Genomic DNA, 25,624 nt, shown 5'->3' on the forward strand with positions numbered 1-25,624 from the left:
CATTTAAAGTGATCTTACCACTAACATGTTAATTAGCTAGGTGAAAATGAGCTTTCGTATTTCCACCCTAATATTATTATTTCTGTTTCCTTTGGAGAAATTGTTTCCATGTAATCTCCCGGCATAATTGGCGCTTCGGTCCTCTAATGCAGTGAATAAAACTCTGACCGTAAAAGCAGAAGAAAACATATTTTCTCGCTCTGCAGTGATTCTGCTTTTCGTGCATGTCTATAATAATGTTTTAATTAATTATTTTTCTCCTTGTGGGCTCAGTGGTAAAAGCGGTGTGGGCGCAGCCGCGGAGGTTTTTGTCAGCATCAGCATCTTCTGCTGGATGCGGATAACCGGAAGATGGTGAATCAGAGAGGAAGCGTGGGGATTGTATTGTTACAGTTACAATCCCGAACCAGACCGCGTCCATTTTTTAAAAAAATATTTCTTTAAATGTTCAGTATTTTGCGGGTGAAACTCTGAGTCGCTTGGCTGCCATGTTCCCGTCTTGTTACTCCAAACCTGCGGACAGCGGCAGTAAGAGGAGCTCCATCGCTAAGCTGCTGCTCGGGGTGTTTGTGGTTTACATGCTCCACACCGCCTGGCTGTTGTACGGTTTCCTAAACACCAAATCCTGCGATGGAGGCAGAGGAGAGCACTGCATCACCTCCTATCTGGCAGCCAGACCCAGACTACAGGTTAGAGCTTGTCTTATCCCTGATGGCAAATCTCTGAGATCCAGATCCATAGGTTTGATCATTTACACGAGAGTAACAGTAAGAAAAATCTGTCCATGTGCTGCTCAGCAAGAAGCCCTTATTGCTAAAGTGTACTGTCTACATGGTAGTTAGAGAAAAATATGATAAATTTTCATTTGGGATTTAGGTTTGTGTCGTTTTTGTGCACATCTACTTTAAAACTATGGTATTTTCATGAATTCTCTTCATGAAAATATTGATAGATTGTTTTGTTTGCAGGTGTTTACTTTGTGAAATCTGTAAAACAGACACACATTTGAAGCACAGTCAGGATTATCTCGTCACTCCAGCTTAGATTTCTGCAGCAGCATCCCTTTCATTTTGAAAGGAATCTCAAACTAAGATGGAAACCTTGTTTTTAACATCTCGTCTTCTCCTTTATTCAGATGAGTGTTTTTACCTGTCTCGTGCCAGACAACAGCCCCCTCGAGCTCGCTGTAAAAATAGACCCGTTCGACCCTCACTCGAGATTTGAGAGGTGGGTTTGACACTTTGATAACTGCACAGGAGCAGACCAACAATCTGAAAATTTATTTATTTATTTTTTAACATAATGGTAGCAGCATCGCAGTTATTGCAACATAAATCTTTAGTCATATAAATATATAGTCATCAAAAGACTTTACCAACCACTGATCATAGTGACAGTCACAGTATGCTGCAAGTACTCAGTAATGATTAGCATATTTGATTGTTTATGAAGGCCTAAAACACACAGTTTCTATTTTTTATGCCTATCTCTCTCTCCACAGAAAGGTGCATGTCTCTCTGCCAGGAGAGACTCGGGCTAATGGCACCCTCTTTGCAGTTGTTTATGTGCACAAGGCTGGCGTTTCACCTTTGGAGGACAGCAGAGAGGTCCACTATGCAGTCCAACTCACCACCTACATCACCCCCTCACGCACCGACGTCCAGAAAGACAAGGAGAAGGTACATCATCACTCAGGACTGCTTCATATTTCACCCAGCATCTTGCCTTTACATATATTCTATATAATGTGGCCTTTTTATGGGGCCCAGCTGCCTTGCACAGTGCATTATTTATTTATTTTTTTGGTTCCACCCAGAAGCCGAGATCTGAGAACCCTGTATCCCACTGGAGACCCCACCTGTCACTCACTGTCATGTCAGAGGACTTCACCTTCACAAAGGCTGGGCTTCCCAGTGACGTGCGCCGCTACATGAGAGTGTAAGTCAGATGAAGCTTTGGAGGTCAAAGCCAGGTGAGCTGTCAGCGTACTGCTGACTTCTGCTGTTTTGTTGCTGCAGTGGCACCGAAAGGCTGAGAGGAACAGATACTTCTGAGAGAAAATCAAACACACTCTGGTGTTTTGTTGCAGGTGCTGTGTTATTATTCAAAGGGCGCAATATATATTGAAAAACATCTAGAAGAAAGTCCGCTTTAGAAACAGTGTCTGGTGCAGTAAAAGTATCATCACAAGGGTACAGAAATAAATAGCCCTTTGTCACTGCTCGCTAGCCAAACAATTCTTTAGTCTTTAGTAGATATTAATTTATATTAATTAAAGAAAAATAATGAAAATGGGAAAAAAGTTCTCTTATCTGTAAAAGATGATCCTCTAGATCTGGATCACAAGTTACAAACAGCCACTGGTAGACTCTGTAATCTCTCAGTAGGCTGGAATTTAAAGGCAAAGTAAACCTGTTAGACCTCTCAGTTGCTACCATTAAGGTGCCTCAGGGTAAGTTGTTTAAGTGTATGGATGTGTAAACGTGTTCACAAATTTCCTGCAAATTTCTCACGGTGAAAACAAGGATCACATTGAATTAAAGAACCTTCCTGCTTTTCTCTGCAGCTCTCAGGAAGGCAGACAGATGATGTACCTCCCTCTGCTGATGGTTAATGAGCTCAACTTCAGAGTCAGAGACCTTATGGTATAGGCAGCTTTTTCTAGTAAACTTTAACAGACACTTGCTTATTTTGATTTTTTTTTTTTTTTTTTGGCTGATTTAAAATGAGCACATATCCGTTTATCCATTCACGACAGGAGATCAGCAGCGGCACCGTTCAGCTCCCTCTCACTGTGTCCTATGAGGGAATCTCTCTGAGAGGATTCAGGTTTTGGGTCCACCTACAGGACATGGTTTATTCCCTGCAGCAATTCGGTGAACTATTTATTTAACAGACATATGATTTAAGGCATTATAATGATTCATTAATCTTAATTATATCATTTAATTATATCATATTAATTATATGTGGTAGCTTTTATTTGTACTCAAATACAACCCAAATAATACCTCAGCTCATCAAAATGAGCTTATCCGTTGCTTCTTTGTGTCTCCAGGCTTCACAGACGAAAACATCGATGAAATTAAAGAAGCTCTGGTGGGATCCAACCTCTACCTGTTAGTGCTGACTGCTTTCATCACAGCTTTGCAAGTAAGAGAGCATATTAACACGGACTTTGTGGAAGGAAATGTAATTTCCTTTCTAAATGCTTTATTTCCTTTTTTTCAACAGCTGATCTGTGAGTTTCTGGCTCTTAAAAATGACATCAGCTCATGGAGGAAAAAGAAGAGCATGGCGGGGATATCGAGGAAGACAGGTGACCATAATCATGTTAGGAAAAAAAAATTATGCGTGGCATCGGTCAGCTCAGAAAATGTTAAATTCCTTTTTTCATTTTCAGTTCTGTGGCGTAGTCTCGGTACTTTGCTGATTTTCCTCTATCTTCTGGAGGAGACCAGCCTGCTGGTGCTCCTTCCTGTCGGACTGGGAGCGTGTGTGGAGGTATAGTATATCTTAGTATATCTGGTGTTGCTCAGACAAATTAGAGTCAAATAAAGATCAAAACAGAGAGTTTATAAACCAGTAATCGCTTATCCCACCAGGTGTGGAAGGTGTTTACAGTATTTAAGATCCAGATACAGTGTAAAGGCAACAAGCTTCATGTGAGTATGGAGCACTTGCACATCTGTGTTCACAGCAGTGTGGAAGAATGCATCATACAAGTTGTGACCTCTAAATGATCCGTCTTACTCTTTAGGTTAATAAACTGGATGAAGAGGAGAGAAAGACGGTGGAGTACGACACACAGGTATCGGTCTGTTTGTTTTATGGCTCCTTTAATATTCTCCCTCGGGCTTTCTTTCATTTTTACATTTTCATCTTTGTCTTTTCCCTCAAGGCGTCCAGATACTTGTCCTACTTGGTGTATCCCCTGTGCATCAGTGGAGCCGTTTTCTCTCTGGCCTACTTACGCCAAAAGAGGTGAGCCAATCATCAAATTCATCTCTTCGCTACTTAATTTGTCATTATTAAAGAGCTGCCAGACTTCACATTTGTGCCAACCTCCTTTAAAAAGTCACATTTTAAAGATTCTCGTCAGATCTGAATGTTTCTTAAATTTTAGGTCTTATCCATAGCTGCCTGACATCTACGTTGTCTATTTTTAAAACTCATCTTAAAACGCATTCTTTCTCTTTGGCCTTTGACCCGACATTAGACATTGATCTTGTTCATTTTTATTGTGTTATAGCTGTTTTTACCTTTCAGAGTTTAGAGTGTATTTATCTATTTTTGTGTATAGGACTTTGTGTCTGATGTAGCTTTTTTAAAAAGAGCTTAATGAATAAAGTTGGTATGGAATGGTTATTATTTATACACTGAAAAGCCTCTGATTATTTCATTGACAGTTACTATTCCTGGCTGATCAGCACTCTGGTGACTGGTGAGTTTTCTTGCATCCATCCCCAAAGATTATCTATAATAAGTACAGTACTTAATTCTTAATAATCTTTCTTTAAAACTAACCTTACTACTCCCTATGGGCTCATTTTAAAAAAAACAAACAAAAAACATGGCATCTTATTTCATTGTTATGCTGACGACTCACAGATTTGCCTACCACTGAAAAGTAAATCTGTGAGTCCTCTGAAGGGTTTACTATATTCGTTGGAGGATGTTAAGGCATGGGTGGCTTTAAACTTTCTTAACTTAAATGAACAGAAAACAGAGATCATTGTGTTTGGTCCCTGTGACCACTACGACTTGGGCCCTTTAGAAGTTTATTAAAAAAAAACCTTTGCGAGGAACGCAATCTAACGTTTGGTAAACAGATCAATGCTGTAATCAGGACCAGTTTCTTTCATCTCCGGCTACTTGCAAAAGTGAAGCCATTCCTCTGTTTTAGAGGCTTTGAGAGAGCTATCCATGTCTTTATTCAGGTGTCAGTCTGTCATCAGTTAACCGACTGCAGCTGGTCCAAATCACTGCAGCACAGTCACTAAGGCTACGTTCACACTGCAGGTGAAAGCGCATCAAATCCGACTTTTTTGACCCTATGCGACCCATATCCGATCATGCTATGACAGTGTGAACGGCACAAATCCGATATTTTCAAATCCGATCTGGGTCACTTTCGTATGTGGTACTGAATCCGATACATATCCGATGTTTTAGAAAGCGACTGCTGTTTGAACGGTCAGGTCACATTAAATCCGTCTTTTACGTCAAAGTTGGAGAAACGTGAACATTTTATTTGTACTGTATAATCTGCAGAATCTGACAGAAATCTGCAACTATCCTTTGAAGTACCGCTCCTCTCTAAAACAGCAATAAGGATAATAATTAGGCCATATGTAAATAACAAAATAACTTTATAACTTAAAGCAAAATTGGGAAACGTAAAGTCCGAAACAAGTCTTTATATTAAGGGCCATCAGTCAAACAATACTGTTTGTTCTGGGTCTAAACAGAGCGCGTTGTGTGTGACGTCTTCTTTTGTGCATGCGGGACGCTTTGAGCGTTCACACTAGAGCGCGTTTGCTGTCACATTTTATTTGTAGTGTGAACAAGCAGACAAAAAAATCGGATTTGATCACAAAATTGGAATTGAGCATTGAGACCTGCAGTTGCAGGACTACATATCTCTCATACTAGCATCCTTACACTGGCTGCCAGTTAGTTTTTGAATTTATTTTATTATTTGTTTTTAAGGCGGGTTAGCACCCTCATACCTTTCTCATCTTTTGAATTGGCACACTCCTGCAAGATCACTGAGGTCTGCTGATCAAATGATCATAGCTGTCCATTAAAGCACAGAGGAGACCGGGCCTTTGCTGTGACTGCTCCTAAACTGCGGAACAAACTGCCGCTTCACATCAGGACCTCCCCAACATTAGACACTTTCAAAACCCATCTGAAAACCCACTTTTATTCCTTGGCTTTAAATCAGATGAGTTTGCACCACAAATCTCCTCATTTTATTCCCCGTTTCTTAAATTTTATCATCTCTTCCTATGTTTTTATCTCTTTTGATTATCTCACATTTACAGAACCTTGGTGAAGAGTTGTTGTTTTAAATCATAGGTGTCAAACTCTGGCCCGCAGCCTAATTACATTTGGCCCGCGAAGCCATACCAAATTACTATTAGAGCAGGCCTACTGGTATTATACAGCTAATATATATATTGTTTAGTATTAAGCTTTGCTTGTTCCATATTCAGTTTTTCAGCAAAACTTGTTTGAGTCCATAAGAAAAGATTAATTCTTATATCTAGAGGAAGATTTTTTTTTCAATAAATATTAATGTTAGCCCGCGACTTTGTTCCAGTTTTGAATTTTGGCCCACTGTGTATTTGAGTTTGACACCCCTGTTTTAAATGTTCTATATAGATACATTTGACTTTGAGTGTTACTATTATTTACTTTTGTATTTATAATACCTGCCTCCTCGTCTCAGGAGTGTACGCCTTTGGCTTCCTGTCTATGGCCCCTCAGCTCTACATTAACCACAAGGTTTGTGTGGCAGCTAAACAGCAACACTTCAGAAATATTTTCTTTGGCTAAAATTTGTACGTTAAAAATTAAAACAAACCAAACCTCCTCCCCCCTCCCTTGTTTGTTCACTTTCTACTGTGGGACAGCTGAAGTCTGTGAGTCACCTGCAGGGGACAGTGTTGATGTACAGGGTGAGTATTTCTTGAGCTCATTCACAAGCAGCATCAGCAGGTTTCCTTTGTGCTGCGTTTTGTGTTAAAGCGATTCAGTTCGGTCAGCTATCCTCTCTCGTCTCCAACAGGGAGTCAACACGCTGATTTCAGATCTGTGCTCCTGTGCCTCCTTTTTTTCCTCCTCTGGATCCTTCTCTTCCTCGCATCAACTTTCCTGCTTCAGAGATGAGCTTCTCTTCTTTCTCTACCTCTACCAGCGAAGGTACGATGACCCAAAAATAATACCACAGTCCCAAACACACATGGAGCAAAAACACAAAAGCAGAGATGCTCTTCTGCATACCTTGGTTGTAATGAGTGATTATTTGAGTTACTTTTGCTTTTCTGTCAGCTCAAAGCAGTCTGATTGTTCCCCACTGTCCTCTGACCTCAACAAGACACTTTGTCCCAGAGAACTGCTGCTCGCTGGATATTTTCTCTTTAGAGATGTTTGTCTAAGATGATCAACAGTTTCTGAAATACTCAGACCGGGCCAACAACCACATCACGTTCAAAGTCCAATCATCTTTCTTCCCCATTGAACTTCAGCAGGTCATCTGGACCGTGTCTAAGTGCTTAAATTGCATTGAGTTGCTGCCATGTGATGGCTGATTAGATATTTGTATTAACAGGCAGTTGAACAGGCGTACCTAACAAACTGGCTGGTGAGAGTATATCAAAGTACTTTTTAAAAAACAAGTTTTAGAACATTTTATCTTTATTTATGAAGCACCCTGTAAGTATTCTGGTTTCATTTAGTTTTCATTGTGCTATTAATTTTACCACTAAGAGGACACCCAGCTGTGTTTTGATTTCGGCAGTGTCGATAGTTTTCACGCCCTTACTGAGTGACCAGAAAAGGATTCCTTGCACTCAGGTAGTACGCAGCCTAAACAAACCTGTTCCAGTGTGAAACAGAGTGCTTCCTGTTTGGTCCAATGACTTTATGGTTGGTATAGTAACAGAGATGCGATGATGATAGAGACAGATTAAGTGAGCAACTTCTGTCATGCCTCGCCTCCTTGTTAGATGATTCATCAAGGCCTTGTTCCTAGAGTCTGGTTGAGTATATTGCAGGTACTCCAGTACAGCTGCTTTGCTGATTGTACGTCACAAATACAGATAATCAACACGACATTCAAATACTACAACAATATGCATACTCATATTCAAGATAATCCCAGTGACTTTAAGTTGTATTATTTTCAAGTACAAGCCATATTCTGACGTTTTAGACACTCTTGAGCCTTTCTTCTTTTCTGTTTGTGTACATCCATACTCAATAATCAATTTGTATTTCCAACATAACAGCAGTACTCTCTTGCTTTTGTCTCACTCATGTCTGCAACAGCCGTTTCGCCTCCAAACCCAGAAAACGAGAGCCCGTCCCTCACACCAAGAAAGTGAAGACTCAGTGAGGAGAGGACAAGCTCATCTTTTCAGAACTCAAAAGATCAGCTCATAAAAAAAAAAAACAGAAGTGAACTAATGAGCCTTGGGGATGTAAAACAGAGACACAGGCAGGACACATGCCCACATGTGTGCCACAGCAGCTCCTGACCGTTTCAGACTCTGCACTGCTGCATATTCGCGGCGCTGCTGCTGCTTTTTGCTTGGCATTGATGAAGCTTCCCCTTGACTGCTGCTTTGACTCGGCTCCTTCATCTATCAACATCTCTGCTGTACATTTTATGCTGGGTGACCTTTCACAAATGATTTCTGCAGCATCACATCAGCGCTTGTAACGTGGATTTATTTGCCGGATCCTTCTCTTTATACAAACACGAGGGAGCTGGCGTGTTTGGGTACGCTGCGATTCAACAATTAGTCTTTCTGTCACTGAGCTTCACATGATTCACAGTTCAGAAGAATCTTTATGTATCTTGTAGGGACACATTGTCCCACATCAGCTCAATTTTATTCTCAAACAGGTTATTTTAGCCTTTTATCTCTCCTCATTAAAAGCCAACTTTCAGCAGAATGCAGTGCCTGTTAACCCCGCCTCATATGCCATCGGAGAAAGTCCCTGCCAGCTGGGCCGCTAGGAGGCACCAATTCTGGAAACATATTAATCAGACTACATAATACAGCTTCAATCACAATATGGAAACAATGGGGTAAAATACAGAGAACTGGATCATTTAAACTGCTACACGGTGAGATGTGGACTTCTTTTTGCACATTTTTCCATAAACTGTAAACATTATTTTCCTTATCAACACACAATCTATCTTTATAACAACAATGAGAAGAATCGATCTGCAATGTTTGGCTATTTTTTATTTGAAGCATGATGCTGTGTTTTAGCCACACCCTGGATGCTGATTGGTCTGTGTTAGAGGTCAAGTCCAATGCATCATAGGGCACTCTATCACCTCCAGTGATGCTTCTTTTGTTCATCTTAAATGGCATGAGATAAAGTCTTCCTATTCACTATCAAGTTGTACATGCCGAGTTAGTTTTCCTGTCAGTTTACTGCAAACTGATTTGAAAAAGACTCTTTGTCAAATTAGCACATAAAAAGAAATATAAAAGATAAAAGCATACAGCACATCTGCTTCATTAAAAGACGTCTATTACTTTTCACACGGCACTGTCAGTCCATCTGAAGCTTTTTACTGTGCTCGCAGGCCTGCTGCATTAAACTCAGTGCTGATTTCTGACTGAACTGCTCGAACACGAACATTTACTTCAAAATTGCTGTTTTTTATGTTTTAGTAATGCACTCTGCCTGTTCATTGTTTTGTTTTGTTTCAAATAAACTGGAATTGTAAATTGACTGATTAAGCCCTTTAATCGCCACTATCAATGTTACACATACATGCAGTAAAATAGGACCCCTTCCGACCGTACTTACATAGCACAAACATGACGTTGGTAAGACAGGTCAGAGTGAGGTAGGATGGTAAGAAAAACAATGAAATACACAATATATGAGGGAAGAGGAGGGAAAAAAAGAACTCCACCCACACCGAGCTCCTAATGGGAGAGCAGTTTGAGAACAGGAAAAAAAACCCACTCAGCACAATGAACCACATGAATCTTCACACCTTACATTATAAAAAACAAAACACGGGACTGTATATCTGTGTCTGAGTACATGTGTAAGTGTGCGTGCGTGTATCCTGTATCCAACTCAAGACAGAGTGCCCTTTAACCTAGTTTTAAGCAAAAGTTAACAATCCCCAAGCCGACACAGGTGACCTTGAGGAAGTAGGCGGATAGAGCAGCGAGTCATACACCGTCTTGTAATCTCCGAGAATTTGTTGTTCCATCTTTGGCTCTGGAGCTCCCAGCTGGTGATTGGAGGCCACGTGAAGATAGGTTTGGGTTTGGTTTAGGGCGGAAAAACAACCCGTTCTCACTCCCGACGCGTAAAATACTGACGATTTGTCACGTCCCTTAACTTCTCATGCTGACGCTAAAGGTACCCTTCCACGTTTTTATGCGACGCTGTGGGTTGTCAATTCATTCCAATATGAACCCGCTCGCGGCGATCAGAGACGCTTCGAGCAGAGGCTCCAGCCATCCATTTACTCCAATAATAACCCCGTCACGGCGAAACATGACGCTGTGAAGCACAATCTAACTGGAGAACCGGGGACCCTCTCCGCGAACGGGTTTTTCTCCCTAATTTAATGCTTTCTTTTAATGACATCGTTAACATTTCTCAACAAAAACACATGAAAGTATCACTGATAATTCAACAATAAAATCGCTTCATGTTGTGGCCATCACACAGTGTTTTCCAAACTGATTCACGAGCTGAAAGTGCTCAGATTTAACGTACATAATCCTTTGTTAGGTTTATTATTTTCATTTCACACGTAAAACACATTTATAGATTCATTCACCACTCCTGTTAGTTTTGGATGCGCTCGGCTCCAACCAATCAGACCAATTTACGCAGACGCACTAATCCCGTAACTGCACACTACCCATAATCCTCAACCGCCGTTGCTATGGAAATGAAGATAACAACAGCTTGGTGCTACCCGTTATTCCTTTATTTACTCTAAAATAATAACCAGCGATAATACGAAAATAAACTGGCCCAGTGTTTAATTATGTAATTAAAAATTGCAAATTTTATTATTTAATTTTATTTTTTACAAATTGCAATATTTATCTACAGCGCGCCTTTAGCGACACGTCAACAGCTCTTAAGCAAGGCGATTGGATAGTTTTTACTGCAATGCATCTTGGGAGTCGTAGTAAATGTATCTTTCAACTCACGGTCCTGCAGCGAATTTTTCGACTCGACACGAGGCAGATCCTAGCTAAGTAAGTTGTGATCAACTGTGGGTAATTTGCATGTTCACTGAAATATTAATTTCAGTGATATTAAACTGATATTAAACTTGAAATGTTTTCACAGAGCAGTCTGTGTACCAAGAGAGCTACTTCTGCAAAAGTTTATTAAATTTTTTTTTGTGATGTATTTTTTGTGATGTGTGATTAAATAAGAACATACCACCTGATACGACCTGGTCGTGCTGCCTTTCTGATGTTTACGTTCTTTAAAGTCCTCCTGACATCATGCTCAGAAGGAGTGATTGATGTGGAGGTGCTCCTTCCCATTCAGTAACATCTGCTTCAGTTAGTTTTGCTTGTGAGCCACAATGTAAGCAGTGTTGCTTTGCTGACATGCACTCGATGCTGGCAGTACAAGCATTGTAGTGGTTCTTATGTTTTTGTAAACTAATTGTATAATATATTGAGCCATTCAATAGTACACAAATGTTTATAAGCTCCTTTTTGTATGCATCTTGCATGTCTTTCTGAATTAATTGTTTGTTTATATCATGTTTTTCAGGAAAAAGAAGAAGTTAAAGTCAAGTGGAAGCCTTGCTCAACACGGTATGTAGTAACAACTTTGTTGGACGGGAACAGACATTCATATTGTTGATAAATAGTTATCACCTCAATTTGAATTCATGTATTTGGACTAAAATAAATTGGGAGCTTTTAGCTATCGAGCTCCTCTTCTGTGAGGAGCTTGATAGCTGTCCACCTCCAAAGTCCATTATGAGTTTTGGAGGTGGACATGGTCAACACTTTTAAGAGTAGGCATAAGACTTTACTTCTTTATAGAGCTTATAGTTAGGGCTGGTTCAGCTCAGCCCTTAGTTATGCTGTAATAGGACCAGACTGCTGGGGGTTAGTGTCCCCCCCCCCCCCCCCCCCCCCTCTGTCTGTCTCTTTCAGGGTTATGCAGGCTCAGTATTGGTTGAAGATGCAGTCACGTCTCCTTTTACTGAAAACTCCCCCTCTCCCTCACCACCATCTGTAAACATACATGTCTCAGTAATGCAGTTCATGCATGTTACTAACTAAACTTCTATCCTGGAGTTTCTGTGCTCTCTCATTCAGCAGGTTCCAATGGATCGTGGCTGCTGCTGTGGTCCTGCTTGACATCTACTACATATATTATTACTCTCTGACTTGATTTGATTAATTTATATTACAATGAAGGTGTATAAAGCATGACATGAATATAGAAGATATTTCATCCTAAAAAATTGTCATATGTCACAACCTAAATTATCCTATTTTGTGTGTGGTTGTGGTTGTTGTTTGTTATGTTTTTCTCCTGACAGTGGCAAAGTGTGGGATGACACATGGGAACCTGCGCAGTTTTACACACAGTAAATCAGGCACCACAGGTCGCAGAGATCGCACAGTTCAGTTTGTAGTTCAGCATAAAAGTTCAAAATAAAATATTTACTATACATTTCAACCAGTGTCAGTCTCTGTTTCACTCTCTAATTGTGGCTTAAGTACCTAACACATTCATGAATCTGATCGATCAATAATATCTTCCCTGCACTCGATATCTCATAGTTTTACATATCAGCCAACATTATTGTCTACATCCTCATAAATATAGAAGTGACTTGCTTATTATAACATATTACAAGTTAAAGTAATACTGCACTGCACGTATAGTAAGTAACACCTACTGTGTATGGGAGCCTAAAGCAAAGTTAACTGCACCAGTACCAGCTTCAGAACATATTGTATATTATATGTTTCTACCTTTTTGTAATATGTCATGTTTAGATGCAGTGACAATTGCACATTTGGAGTTGTGGTCATATGTGGTTTTTATATACAGGGTATTAGAAAAAAATTGACATTTTTTGCTATTTTTCTTGTTTGTTTGCACATTATTATTGTGTACATATTACGTATGTAACATTATTGTTAATATTATTATTAGATATCAAAGATACAATTTGATTAAGGGTTTTCCTGTCATAATTTCAATACAAATGCAATTACACACGTAAACAATAGGATCAAAATAAACTTTTAAAAAGTCTGTTGATCAAATGCTGATTTTCAAAACATTCTAGAGGAAAACAGAGATAAAATAATCTGAACAGTAACAGTGATCTTGGATGATGATGGAGGCTTCAATGGATTATTCTGTTTCAATCAATAGGTTCGTATCTATGACAATAATTTGATAAGTTTAACAGGTTGGTTTAGGCCTGGCAATACTGGAAATATTCACAAACTTTAATTTTTGAAGAATGTTTATCTTTTTTGGGATGAAGCTAGCTGGCAAAATGACACAGCCCTTTAACCTCATCTTTATGTCTATCATGTGGCTATGATACTGGATTTTGGTTTGATGCATATGCAGGTTACAGCTGGGGAATGGCAGTATGTTGTGGATTGATTTGGCATGTTCAACCACTGTTACACCAAACTCTCTCACTTATAACATGATAAAGGCCTCTTACTTAGTGTCATGGATTTTCTGTAGTTTTGGGGACACAGGGCCAAAGTCTGAGGCAATAAGTCAGATCAAAGAAGGCAATGTTTCTAAAATGGGAGTTTACTTATGTCATTATATATATCCAGGATTATGTGCCTGAGAATAGTTGTCATGAATTCAATATTAAATCAAAGTATTCCTTAATTACCACAGCTGACACGAGTTCTCCATAGTTGCCTGCTGTCTCAGGATCTGTCTCCAAAAAGGACCAGGGAGCGCTAACATGTTATGTTCTAAACTGATGAAGAAAATGCACATTAAACATAACATAAACTTACTGAGTGAAGTAATGTCAAGAGGATTCCTTTAGCTCCTATTGGGTTGGTTCCTTGATCAATGCAATACAGAATCATTAATCTGGTTTTATGTAATGTCCTTAAAACATGTCAAAATGAGGCTCACTAGTCTGTGTGGCCTCCACATGCCTGTATGACCTCCCTACAACACCTGGGCATGCTCCTGATGAAGTGGCAGATGCTCTCCTGATGGATCTCCTCCCAGACTCCAGGACTAAAGCATCTGCCCACTCCTGGACATTTTGTGGTGCAGTTGGTGGATGGAGCGAGACATGATGTCCCAGATGTCCTCAATTGGATTCAGGTCTGGGGAATGGGCGGGCCAGTCCACAGCATCAATGCCTTCGTCTTGCAGGAACTGCTGACACACTCCAGCCACATGAGGTCTAGGATTGTCGTGCATTAGGAGGAACCCGGGGCCACCAGCATATGGTCTCACAAGGGGTCTGAGGATCTCATCTCAGTACCTAATGGCAGTCAGGCTACCTCTGCCGAACACATGGAGGGCTGTGCAGCTCCCCAAAGAAATGCCACCCCACACCAAAACTGACCCACTGCCAAACTCATGCTGGAGGATGTTGCAGGCAGCAGAAGGTTCTCCACGGCGTCTCCAGACTCTGTCACAAGTGCTCAGTGTGAACCTGCTTTCATCTGTGAGGAGCACAGTGCGCCAGTGGCAAAGTTGCCAATCTTTGTGTTCTCTGGCAAATGCCAAACATCCGGCACGGTGTTGGGCTGTAAGCACAACCCCACCTGTGGACGTCGGGCCCTCGTAACACCCTCATGGAGTCAGTTTCTGACCGTTTGAGCAGACGTGTACATTTGTGGCCTGCTGGAGGTCATTTTGCACAGCTCTGGCCTTTCTTTCCTACCCCACAGTACCTTCCCTTACCATTTGTTTCCTACTCTTTTACTTCTTCTTTGATGACGGTTGTCTTTCTAGATAAGCAATTTCATTTGCTCTGGGGCGAGTCACTGGCTCGGGTGCATTCTGGGACTGTCAGTTCACCAGTGTGCTGGCATGCTTCTTAACAAACACACCACTACAGCAAACATCTCAATTGTACTTGTTGATTTCTTCGACAAAACACTGAACAAAAAATTTACTTGTGTGCTGCCTGGTGCTTTTAAATTTTGTGATAATTTGAGCAGCCCAGAAAGCATCCCATAAATTAAATTATGTTATCGTATCTGAACATGTACACTACTCATTAAATTAGATGGGAAAGAATGATTCAGGGTAAACAACTGCACCAAGGAAATTCCATTTTTCTTCTCAAAATGTAAAATGTCTGTTGAAAAATCACATTAAACAGATGTGATTAACTTTTTATTTTACCAAACATAACATCAATGATGACACAATCAGTCTTCATCAGAAGTGCTCAAATCACTCTCAGTGGCATCGTCTGGTATGTCCTCCTCCTCCTCCGAGTCCATTTCCAGGAGTGGTTGGTGGCTGAGGATTCTCTTGTACACGTCCTTTACTTTGAGCATTTCAGCTTTCAGTTCACTTTGTTTTTTTAAAACCAGGCTACAGAGTCCCTTCTGTGCATCCTCCGACATGCCAACAAAGGAGGCTGTAAAAAGAACAAAACAAATAAATATGAGTAAAGTAAAAAAAAGCAAACAAACAAAAAAAAACTCACCTCATAAACACAAGGAATTAGGATCCTGTAATTAAACATTTTTTTTAAAGGGAGAAGGCAGTGTTAGCTAGCAATCTAGATATAGGTAAAAGATCCAGTAAGACTTTAGCATCTGCTCTTATTTTCAATCGATTCATCAAAAAATTAATAAATAAAAGATGTGCTTACAGTCTGAGGAGATTGTCCCCAACACCACAGATCACATTCGCAACACTGTCCAGTGAAGCCGCATCTCCCTGCAAAGGATCATCTCCTCCTCTCTCAGGCGCCTCACAGCCATCACCTTCTCAAAGACCTTTCTCTTTGTCCGGAGGTCAGCAGCAGCTACAGTTTAACAACATCAGATGGGAAAACATAGTAGCATATTATGATTCAAGAACAAAACATTCAACTACTGCTCAGATACTGGGAGTTTGTTTAAAAAGGATATTTAGAAATCAAGAGCTTACGTTCACTTGTGCTCTGCCAGGGCCAAATGTCGGTCAGCATGAGGGCATCACTGGATACGATTTGCTTTGTTGGTTCAGCGAGCTTGTTGTAGTCGTCAACAGCAGCCGCCAAGCGTTTCTTCTCAACTAAGATGACCTTGCGAATTCTGTGTCGCCTCTTGTTGCCATCTGTAAATAATCATAAAAAATTCACACCTTCACATAATGTATATAGTTACATTTTAATCTACACTCATCAATTTGTTTGCTGGAACAAATTACATCCAGCTCAAACAAACCTGGATCTGATTTTATTCTGTTTACAAAGTAGCTGTACAAGCTAAGTATCAAACGGTCCATTTCAAAGAAACTGGGACGTACCATTTTGTCTGTAAAGACTTCGTGTTCGCACTCTGATGATGACGACAAGCTCCTCTATTCGTGCCTGCAACGCTCCAAGGCTGCCATCAGTTTGATCACTTTCTAAGTGAGAGGAATATTAATCAGAATACAGGATGAGTAACAGTCACCAAACTACAGTGGACTCTGTAATCACTGACTTGATGACATTCATTATAAGACATCTGGAGCCTTCATGTGCTGCATTATCATTAGATAACAAGTATGTTGGTGTTCAGGTTTATAAAACCAATTAGTACGACATCATTTCAACCCAGGTTCTATCCAATTTGATGAAACGCAACAACTCTGCCATAAATTCTGCTTTTACAAGGCTTATTTTTCATTGTTTGTTGACACTGTCAGAAAGATCTTAATTCTACCTTAAGTTCTTTAATGAGGCCATGGTGGGTCCTATTGTTATACACGAGTGCATTATATTGAGACTCACCTTCAGCCCATTTCTACACATCGGCCACCCATTGCTGCAGTGTGTCGTCATCCACACCCAGCTCATTTTTGGTCGCATTCAGGCTCTCCACTTGTTCTCTAAGGATCCTTATGATCTAAGAATACATTAATAAATGTCATTCATATTGACATTAAAAGAGTACTGGTGTTTTTCCCCCATTACCACACACATTAAAATGGTTTTTGAAAAAAAAAAAAAATCACCTTTAGATATTTCTGGCTCAAAGTGCGGCCCAGTTGTTCCACTTTCCTTTTGTTCCAGCCCAAAGCCAGGAGGGTCAGCATGTCTGTTCGCCCTGCATTTCAGTTAGTATACAAATAAGAATTAATGAGCAGGAGACTGAGTGGAATCTCAGACACGGACACATACCTGCTTTAGACATGTACTTCGTTGTGATGGCCGCCCTAGACAGGAAACTGTTTACTTGTTCCACCTCTTCTCCAACTGTTGAACCGGCCCCATCCTGAAACACACCTCCCCATTTGATCTATAGAAAGGAGGTCACAATACATGACTGCTGAATTCATTCAACCTTATAACAAAATGTCTCAAACTAATCCAAAACTACAAGCTGCAGTATACCTCGCATTTCCAAGTGTGAGCCTTTGCATGCATGACAGAGAGAAAAGGAAGCATTGACAAGAGGTTCCTCAGCTCAGGGCACTGCTGAGCCACCTTGGTTAAATAGGGGAAATATTTACATCGGAGCAAAGGAACGTAATATGTCCTGGGACGCTAGCTGCCAACTTCCTCTGGAGAAAAAGAGGGTAAGCAAAGATCTCCCCTCGAAACATGTTCAATGCAGCTAAGAGGACTCCGTGGCGACAAACAGCTATTTCCATGCCCTCTTCATCCAACTTCCCAGTGGACTTTTTGGACGACTCCTTTGCTGCAGTCCAAGATGAAGATCCGGACAACCCTTTCCCCGGGACCTATACACTCAAAGATTTTAACATAAAAAACATGGCATGATTAAGCCCTATCAGGGACAAACTTTTTAAAACAAATGCATAACAATTAGCTGAATTAGCCTTAAGTCACACAAGACCTCATATCTCCCCAGGACAGCACTGATAACACAAAATAAAAATCATGTTGTTGTTGTTTTTTTTTAAATACACATGGTGACAAAATTAAGTACACGTTAAGATAAAGTAAAGTAAATAGTATTACGACAACACCAAGAGAAAAATAAAATAAATATCCACCCATCCATATATGTACACACACACCCACACACCCACACTTAAAGAGTAAAATTGGGCTGGGTACGCATGAACCAAGTGAGGAAACACTATAACAGGGAGCCGTCTGCACCGGGAGCCGGTCACAGACCGCAGCCTCCAGGCTGGGCACACAGCAGGAGGGAGGCAAAGAAGCCCCCCAGACAGGCTGAGAGGACCCCCAGAGCCCCAGCAGCCACGGTCGATCACAGCCCCGGTGCAGAGAGCGCCCTCCGAGGAAACACTGGAGATATGACACAATAGGATATATACAGGGTAAAACGATAAAATAAATAAGAACGGGATACAATATAAATATAAATAGAGTAAGAAGATTAAAAAATGAATAAGAATAAAATCAATAAATATTAGGTAAAGCCTAAATTAATAATAGAATAACAGGATAGAATAAATAAGCATAAAATAAATAAACATTAAGTAAAAGCTAAATTAAAAAGGTGGGTCTTGAGCCTGTTCTTAAAAACATGTACGTTCTCTGCGGCCCTGAGCTCCTCCGGCAGGCTGTTCCACAGATGAGGACCATATCACTGAAAAGCTGCCTCTCCGTGAGTATGTGTCCTGACTTTAGGGACAATCAAAAGGCCAGTACCAGAGGACCTCAGCGTCCGTGAGGGTTCATATGGTAAAAGCAGATCTGAGAGATAAGAAGGCCCAAGACCTGCAACATCATTGGTGTTATAGATTAAACTTTGAAAGAGCAGGATTTAGAAGAAAGCCAAACAATTGTGGGTAATGTATTCTGAACGATGCGCTATTTCTAAAATTGTGGTTTCAATGTAACCACACCTTCACTCATTAACTTATTAGGAGCTTATATTTACATTAGGTTGTTTCAACCGTTTCTCCTTTTCCATAGTTTGATAGAGGTGATTGTTCGAGAGAAATGAGTTTCCTCTTGGTGAAGGAAAAAAAGCCAACAAATCCTCAGACTGTACTTAAATTATGCCTCAGCCAGCAGAGACAAAGTTTCACTGCCTGATGTTAAGTTGGTGTCTGTGATTAACAAGAGAAAGATAAAGAAGATAAACAGAGCAAGTATCTGTGAAACCAGCAAAAACACCAACCCTAACCCACATAGCAACAAACAGTAACTTTTATTAAATGCTTCCTGTTTCATGTAATGATGGTGTTAATGTGGGTGGAACAGTTTCACCACACACACACACACTTTTTGGCACGACAGCTTTAACTGCAGACTGCAGACATTCCAGTCGGGAACAGTTCAACACCAGTTAGGAAGATGCTGCTTGTGCTTGGGATCTTCTTCCTGCTCTTTTCTCCAGGTACGTAATAAACATCTGACTGCTCGAACTGTAGGTCAAAGGTCATGGGATTTTTTTTTTTTTTTTTTAAAGACAGGGTGACAGCTCAGTAAATCTGAAAAATACATATACATATATATATATATACTGAAATTGCCAGAATGACGAATAACTTACGAGCGTGCAGTGATGAGTTTCAAGCCTTCTCCTTATGAAAAACAAGTATCTCACGCTGTTGTTTCCAGACGTCTGTTTTTTCTCCGTCAACAATGTCACCTTTACCCAGAAATAAGAGAAGTTTGTAATCAGGTTGGCCGGCTGTGTTGCTGAAGGACATGCGGTAAATATCAGTGTTAGTCTCTGCTGATTTATCTTGATTAATAATTCACTAGTTTCAGACGTTTAACTCTAATGCCCTTCACCATTTAATTCCCACAGCAGGTTTATGGATTAACACCAGAACCGTACTCAACTGTCCTTCACAGTAACGCCTAATTGACAGAAACATTACTAGTCCTTAAACCAGTAGAAAAAGAAATCTGCCTTTTAATCAAGTTTCAGTTTTTCCTCACATCTGCAGCGCTGCCACTGAAGTGCTACGTGTGCAGCTCATCGGCAACCAATGAAGAATGCAACCAGAGTACCCAGGAGTGTAAAGCACCTCTCAACACATGCATGACTGTCGTCGACACTTTCGGTAATTTATCTCACAACATCAACGTGCAATCAAGAAACCTGACAGAGGTTTAGTAGCACGTATAAATGAATCTAAACATTCTTCTAAAGTTCCTTTGTGCAGTAGGATTTTTATGAAGGGCACTTACTCATTAAACTCAGTCAGTCTCAGTGTAGAAAATATAATCCCTGCTGTTTGTCTGTGTGCTGCTCAGATACAGCGACAGCCATAACAAAGCAGTGTGCCAGCCAGGCCACGTGCAGAGGAGCTGCCTCCACCGCCTCAGTCGACTCCAACGGAAACGGGAACGCCGTCAGCTGCTGCAGCAGCTATGACTTCTGTAACTTCAGCAAAGCAGACTCCATCAACAGAAACAACAAACTGCTGCTCCTGACTGTCGGTGTGGGATTTCTGCTGTCACGCTGAGCTCAGTGGGATGCGCAAACCGCACAAACTACATCGCTGCCGTCTCCACACTACCTGGAATCTTATGCATCTTGTAAATACTGTTTATATTCGAGGCTGTTTAACAAAAAGCTTTTAAAATATCACTGTGTACTCCACATGCACAATTAGATATCGTAGTATTTATAATACTGACAGACAGAGCTAGTTGTTACACGTTAAAGGGTTCAGAAATTGACTTTAGCTTTTAATTCCACAAAAGGTAAAGGCAGTAAGCTTATATTAGCTTATCTGACAGAAATCTGTGGATTTATCTGGTATTCCTGGATATTTGATCGTCAAAAATGTCTATTATGCTCAAGAAATGACGGCCCAGTTACAAAAATGAATGAATATAGACATTAGTTGCTTAAAATGCTTATGATTTTCCTTAGTTTACCGTAGTTTCATTTTAATTGAGAGAGAGACAGAACAAGAAAATAAATATATTGATTTGTATGTCAGTGAGTGAAAGTATTTGATCCTAAAACATGACTTAGTACTTGATGGAGAAACCCATGTTGGCTGCACAGTGGTAAGATGTTTCTTGTAGCTGGTCACCAGGTTTGGACACATCTCAGGAGGGATTTTGGTCAGGCGGATGCCTAAGAGCTCATTTTGGTTTCATCTGACCAAAGCTTTTTCTCCCAGGGCTTCTCTGAATCATGTAGATGTTCACTGGCCGGTACATGCACCTTCCTGAGCAGGGATCTTTCAGGTGCTGTAAGATTTCAGCCATTTCCACCATCATATCTCCACTGAAACCTCAGCAACCCATCCTTAACACTAAAATCCATGCTTGTGCAAGCAACAGCATTGTTGTACAACAGGCTATTATTGTTATATACAGTGCAATGTGTCCTTTCTTATTGTAAGAAAGTCTAATTCTCTTCTTTATGATTTTCTGAATGCTCTTTAAAAACATCTACGCCAACATTAACTTGAAATTATAAATATTAATCCTAAAAGGCACTTTAAATAAATCCCAATCAACTACAAAGTGGACAGACTTATTTCATTTCATAATTATTTTTATTCCATTGTTTTTTTTTGTTTCCTCCTATTTGACAAGATGGCTTAATTAGCCCAGAAGACAAAATAAATACCAGTGTTTACTAGTACGAGTTCTGTACAATTCACCAGTGATACACACCAGTATAGCTTACAATATACCAACATGAGCAGATTTACGCAACAACAAGGAAATAAAATAGATTGTTTCGTTTGGGGGGTTTTTCTCCTCTGTTTTACATTTATTTTATCCCTATAACACCCAGATTGATCGATCTGATAGTTTCATTGCTGGCTAAACATGGAAATCACATCTGGATAAAACGGGTTTAAAAAAAAATAATAATAATAATAAAAAACAAACAAACAAGAAACAAAAAAGGAAACAACTTAGGATGTGTTATTTTGGTGCTGTGCAAATATGCTCTTCTTTATACCAGTATATCATGCTATACCAGTACAGTCACCAGTATATTTCATATAGCAGTATGTGACACTCCACATGGGGTCAGTATTAACAAAGACAAATGTGATTTTCAGTTCAGTGTTTTGTGTCTGAGAAACAAGTTCCAGTCATGTGGCTCCACATTTCATGTGTTTGGTTCCATGGGGACTATTATTAAGTCGGGGAGGGGGGGAATTTTTAAAGTGTTACACCTGACAAGAGAGTTGGAGTCATAAATGTGATATGAGGTTTGTTCATGTCCCCGGGAAATATACTTTAAGTGTCACTAGTGGGTGATCAGACAGTTAATGTAATCTTATATTATGAACGTACGATTCATATTGGGACTATATGTGAGGAGACAAAAAAAGGAAAAGGAGACACGAACCTCACAAAATTAGTGACCACTCTGAGACGTGTCACTGTCTTCTTCCTCGTGAACCAATCGGAAGCATCCTGCCACTCACGCTGAACACATTTTTTCCAATTTTTTTTTTTTTTACACAGCAGTCAATTGCTGGGGTTGAAAGTTCAACATTTTTCAGTATAGAAGATGAAGATTCCTCAAAACAACACAAAAAACATGGAGCTGATCGATAAAAAGAGTAGACTGAACTGAGTGCGAGTAGGGGAGGTTTCTGTCTGCGGTGATTACCCGCACAGAGCTGGACTCTTCACATTTGGAGTCTTTAAAAGTGGCTCAGAGAGGAGCTGAGGAAGACTGTGGGAGTAGGGGAGCAGTAAGGGTGAAAGAAAGGAAAAGTGAGTGAAATAGAGAGAAGAGGGGAGGAGAGTGTTTTCTTTCCTCAGGCAGTAGAGTGGTACTAGACTGTCCTCAAGGCCTATTCCTGCCTCTGTCTCCTCCTCTGCAATTTGAGTCTATAAATAAAACACGGTGAGATGGAGGAAACAGAGAAAGAGAGATGGTAAGAGGAGAGTCGGAGAAGACCAAACCGAGACTGTTGTTACTGTACCACCCCAGGCACCAAAAAAACAAAACATAACAAACATGTGATGTGTATGGCGATGTAGAGATATTTGATTGGAGAAAGGAGCTCCCATTCAGGAATCGGAACGTCAGCAAACGGGGGCGGCCGACGTCTAAGATCCCACAGTGAAGTTTCATGCAGATATGTTGCAGATCGGGTTGCAATCCACCCGATCTCACCAGCTTTCATGATAGCGTTTCTGTCGGAAGTTTTGAATCCATTTAAAACTCTAACCTGCAGAATCTGGCTCATCCCAAATCCAGATTTACAGCTTAAAAAAAAAAAAAAAATCACGAGTAGATTTTTTTCTTCCTCCTCTCGTCACGGTATTCCACTCTGAAGAGAGCGAAGCTGCCAAGTCCCTGATTCAGGAAGTGTTTCTGCGCTGTTCTCGTATACAGAAAGTCACAGTGGTGGAGATTTTAATCCCAGTTGAACTAATTACCTCGGCTATAGCGGGATTAAAAAATTCTAACGATTCATCACGGACCATTATCAGATTATCAGAGCCACTGCTCTCGCCGTTGATTTGTAAAGCAGCCACCTCCGTCAACACATCAGGACTGATGTCTGGAACCCAGGAGTCTTTAGAAGTCACGATGATGCCACCCTCTCCTGTTGGTCAGCTCGGACTACATGGGGCTAGTGTGGGCGGGACTGGGCCATCATCTTGAGCCGGGATTGGTCAATAACATCCAGCAAGTTCTTGGCATCAACAGCAAGAGCATGAGCCGCCGTCAACATCTGCTTCTTGTAGTCCTGCTGGAGGCTTGGAGCATCAATACAGAATATATGCAAGATCAGAGTTTTAATAGTTAGTGCAGTATTAATGATCATATGTGCAGACGTGACAGCATCAAGAACGTGAGCATGACACACTCTCACTGGCCACTTTATCAGGTACATCTGTTCAACCTACTTGTTAGTGCAAATATCTAATCATCCAATCACATGACAGAAACTCAGTGCACTTAGGGTCATTAGTACCAACTGAGCATTGTTTAAATGGCACAGCCCACCTAAGTGGCAGCATAATGCACCAAGTCACAAAGCTCAGATCATCTCAAACTGGTTTCTTGAACATAACAATGACTTCACTGTACTCAAATGACATTCACAATCACAGTCTTAGTCCACTTTTGTAATGTGGTGGAAAAGCAGATTCACATCATGGATGCACAGCTGACAAATCTGCAGCAGCTGTGTAATGCTGTCATGTCACTAAGGACCAAAACCTCTGAGCAATATTCCAGCACCATGTTGAATCTGTGCCATGAAGAATTAAGGTAGTTCTGAGGCCAAACGGTTGTCCAAGCCAGTGTAAGGTTTACCTAATAAAGTGAGTGAATATTCTGATGCTTTTAGTTTGTACACCTACCTGGTCATCACATATTGTTGGGCTAACTTCATCTTTGCAATCAGTTCTGCCAAGTCAGAGTTCAGCAGCTTCTGTGCCATCTCGATCTGGTGAAGAAAAGCGTAACCGTATAAAATAAAATACAAGCTGGAGCAGCTGTGTGATCAATAATGTGCTTTAACGTGGTTTATTAACAATCATTAAACTGTTTAATAACAAAGTGAATGCTTGTTAGTAAAAACGGTGTCTACCTCTCTGTGTGTACTGGCTGGAAGTTGAGGTAGAGTCTCATCTACTGTGGCCAATAATGTCCTCAGTGCCAGACCCACATCCTGAAACACATATTTTTTTCACAACAGGACAGCTTACATGTGGTATCAATGATTCACATAGTTTGTTTTAAATAGTCTAAAATCTGAAATTTCTAATAGAGAAGACAGAAACGAGACAGTGCTGTAGTCCCTTCTTAAGGTTAGCAGCTTGGCTAAACATTCTGGAGTTAGGGATGAACACTCCAATGTTAGCTATACGGGCTGTTTGCCCTGCTCTTCCCTTTCTACCAACGTGAAAAAACCCTTTGGAGAAATAAAATGAAATGAATATTTTTGTCAAAAAGACTCACAGAAAAACTAATTATTAAATCCCTTTGGTGAAAAGCTGCTTAGGCTATCTGCAGAGTCAGGTTAATATATGAAGCAAAAATTATTCATGAAGGAGTAGAAGAAGTGTCGAAATCCCGTCCTTGGAAAGCTGCACCGGCCAATTAAACTGAAACAGTGCGTCACAGTGCTCAAGGACATAGCGGTTATTAAACTGCACAGAGCTGCTTTGATCTACTGTGCTGAGTTTTTAGCTCAAAGCCTGCAGCTCCACTTCAGAGAAATAACAAACTGCCGTTTGTGCCTCTGTTACCTTGACCATGGGCACGTATTCCTCGGGTGGAGCCGGCTGGATCTTGCTTGACATCTCGATCACAGCTTTGACCAATCCCGTCACGTTCTCGTACACTTTGTCGTTCGACCGATCCAGATTGGCGGTGGGAGGCGGGCTTATCTCCTGAGGCTGCAGCTAAACCACAGAAGAAGACAAAAAGCAGTGAGTGAGAGGTTCTTTGAGTGAATGTGTACCTGGGAAAGAAGTGTGGGAGACTGATGACAAAAACCAGCTGAAGCAGTGTGGATGAAAACAAAACATGTGTTAAAACATTTACCTCCACAAATCCTGCTAGATTGTAAAGACGTTCATCCGCCACTAGATACATTTAAAGGTCCAAAGTAAAGTAATAATAATCAAGAGAGTTAAACAAGTAGATTAATGAGTGAATCAATATCTATTATGTTTCTACTTATGTTAAGACAGTGCATCTGATATACCCATGTTGCGATGCCATTGTTTTGCGACATGGAAACACCATCACACCATCGACCCTAACCCTAACACAGTAACCATAGCCATAGC

General features: G+C 40.6%; 3 protein-coding genes across 25 annotated transcripts in view; 2 read left to right on the top strand and 1 right to left on the bottom strand.

Moving 5' to 3' along the window:
- The first annotated feature begins 270 nt into the window (after positions 1–270).
- On the top strand, positions 271–9,486 carry LOC146377261 (lipid scramblase CLPTM1L-like). Of its 5 annotated transcripts, none has more exons than XM_084942870.1 (17): positions 271–689; positions 1,136–1,227; positions 1,502–1,679; positions 1,820–1,938; positions 2,567–2,645; positions 2,759–2,876; positions 3,059–3,153; positions 3,235–3,319; positions 3,404–3,504; positions 3,606–3,665; positions 3,761–3,817; positions 3,902–3,984; positions 4,410–4,444; positions 6,458–6,513; positions 6,642–6,686; positions 6,797–6,930; positions 8,059–9,486. In XM_084942870.1, the coding sequence occupies exons 1-17, from the start codon at positions 489–491 to the stop codon at positions 8,123–8,125; spliced, it is 1,605 nt and encodes a 534-aa protein (XP_084798996.1). In that variant the 5' UTR covers positions 271–488; the 3' UTR covers positions 8,126–9,486. The 5 variants fall into 5 exon arrangements, with proteins under 5 accessions (XP_084798996.1, XP_084798999.1, XP_084798995.1 ...); XM_084942873.1 differs by having other exon boundaries at positions 3,761–3,811; XM_084942869.1 differs by having other exon boundaries at positions 272–689; positions 1,817–1,938.
- A 5,621-nt stretch (positions 9,487–15,107) lies between these two features.
- The window catches only part of LOC146377262 (focal adhesion kinase 1-like), a 69,953-nt gene continuing 59,436 nt past the window's right edge, over positions 15,108–25,624 (bottom strand). For 15 of the 19 annotated variants that reach the window (XM_084945022.1, XM_084945017.1, XM_084945026.1 and 12 more), the window contains 10 exons: positions 25,079–25,234; positions 24,418–24,498; positions 24,188–24,273; positions 17,108–23,578; positions 16,942–17,033; positions 16,718–16,832; positions 16,249–16,350; positions 15,889–16,056; positions 15,608–15,763; positions 15,108–15,370 (listed from right to left, as the gene is read on the bottom strand). In XM_084945022.1, coding sequence (XP_084801148.1) covers positions 23,452–23,578; positions 24,188–24,273; positions 24,418–24,498; positions 25,079–25,234 — 450 coding nt within the window. In that variant the 3' untranslated portion in view covers positions 15,108–15,370; positions 15,608–15,763; positions 15,889–16,056; ... (2 more) ...; positions 16,942–17,033; positions 17,108–23,451. The remainder of the gene's footprint in view (positions 15,371–15,607; positions 15,764–15,888; positions 16,057–16,248; positions 16,351–16,717; positions 16,833–16,941; positions 17,034–17,107; positions 23,579–24,187; positions 24,274–24,417; positions 24,499–25,078; positions 25,235–25,624) is intronic. The other 4 variants (XM_084945012.1, XM_084945016.1, XM_084945013.1 and 1 more) reach the window with 4 other exon arrangements.
- On the top strand, positions 19,189–20,346 carry LOC146377263 (uncharacterized). Its single transcript, XM_084945033.1, has 3 exons — positions 19,189–19,265; positions 19,825–19,941; positions 20,135–20,346. The coding sequence occupies exons 1-3, from the start codon at positions 19,223–19,225 to the stop codon at positions 20,344–20,346; spliced, it is 372 nt and encodes a 123-aa protein (XP_084801159.1). The 5' UTR covers positions 19,189–19,222.

This window comes from Perissodus microlepis, chromosome 11, assembly GCF_051167445.1.
Source record: "Perissodus microlepis isolate ML-2025 ecotype Zambia chromosome 11, ASM5116744v1, whole genome shotgun sequence".
Lineage (NCBI taxonomy): Eukaryota > Metazoa > Chordata > Actinopteri > Cichliformes > Cichlidae > Perissodus > Perissodus microlepis.

Excerpts from the sequence above, each read along its gene's own strand:
- LOC146377261 (XM_084942869.1), top strand. The coding sequence starts at position 489 with ATGTTCCCGTCTTGTTACTCCAAACCTGCGGACAGCGGCAGTAAGAGG. Across the intron at positions 3,985-4,409 it reads GCCTACTTACGCCAAAAGAG|TTACTATTCCTGGCTGATCA; the intron begins GTGAGCCAATCA and ends TTTCATTGACAG. Across the intron at positions 4,445-6,457 it reads GATCAGCACTCTGGTGACTG|GAGTGTACGCCTTTGGCTTC; the intron begins GTGAGTTTTCTT and ends TCCTCGTCTCAG.
- LOC146377263 (XM_084945033.1), top strand. The coding sequence starts at position 19,223 with ATGCTGCTTGTGCTTGGGATCTTCTTCCTGCTCTTTTCTCCAG. Across the intron at positions 19,266-19,824 it reads CTTCCTGCTCTTTTCTCCAG|CGCTGCCACTGAAGTGCTAC; the intron begins GTACGTAATAAA and ends TCACATCTGCAG. Across the intron at positions 19,942-20,134 it reads GACTGTCGTCGACACTTTCG|ATACAGCGACAGCCATAACA; the intron begins GTAATTTATCTC and ends TGTGCTGCTCAG.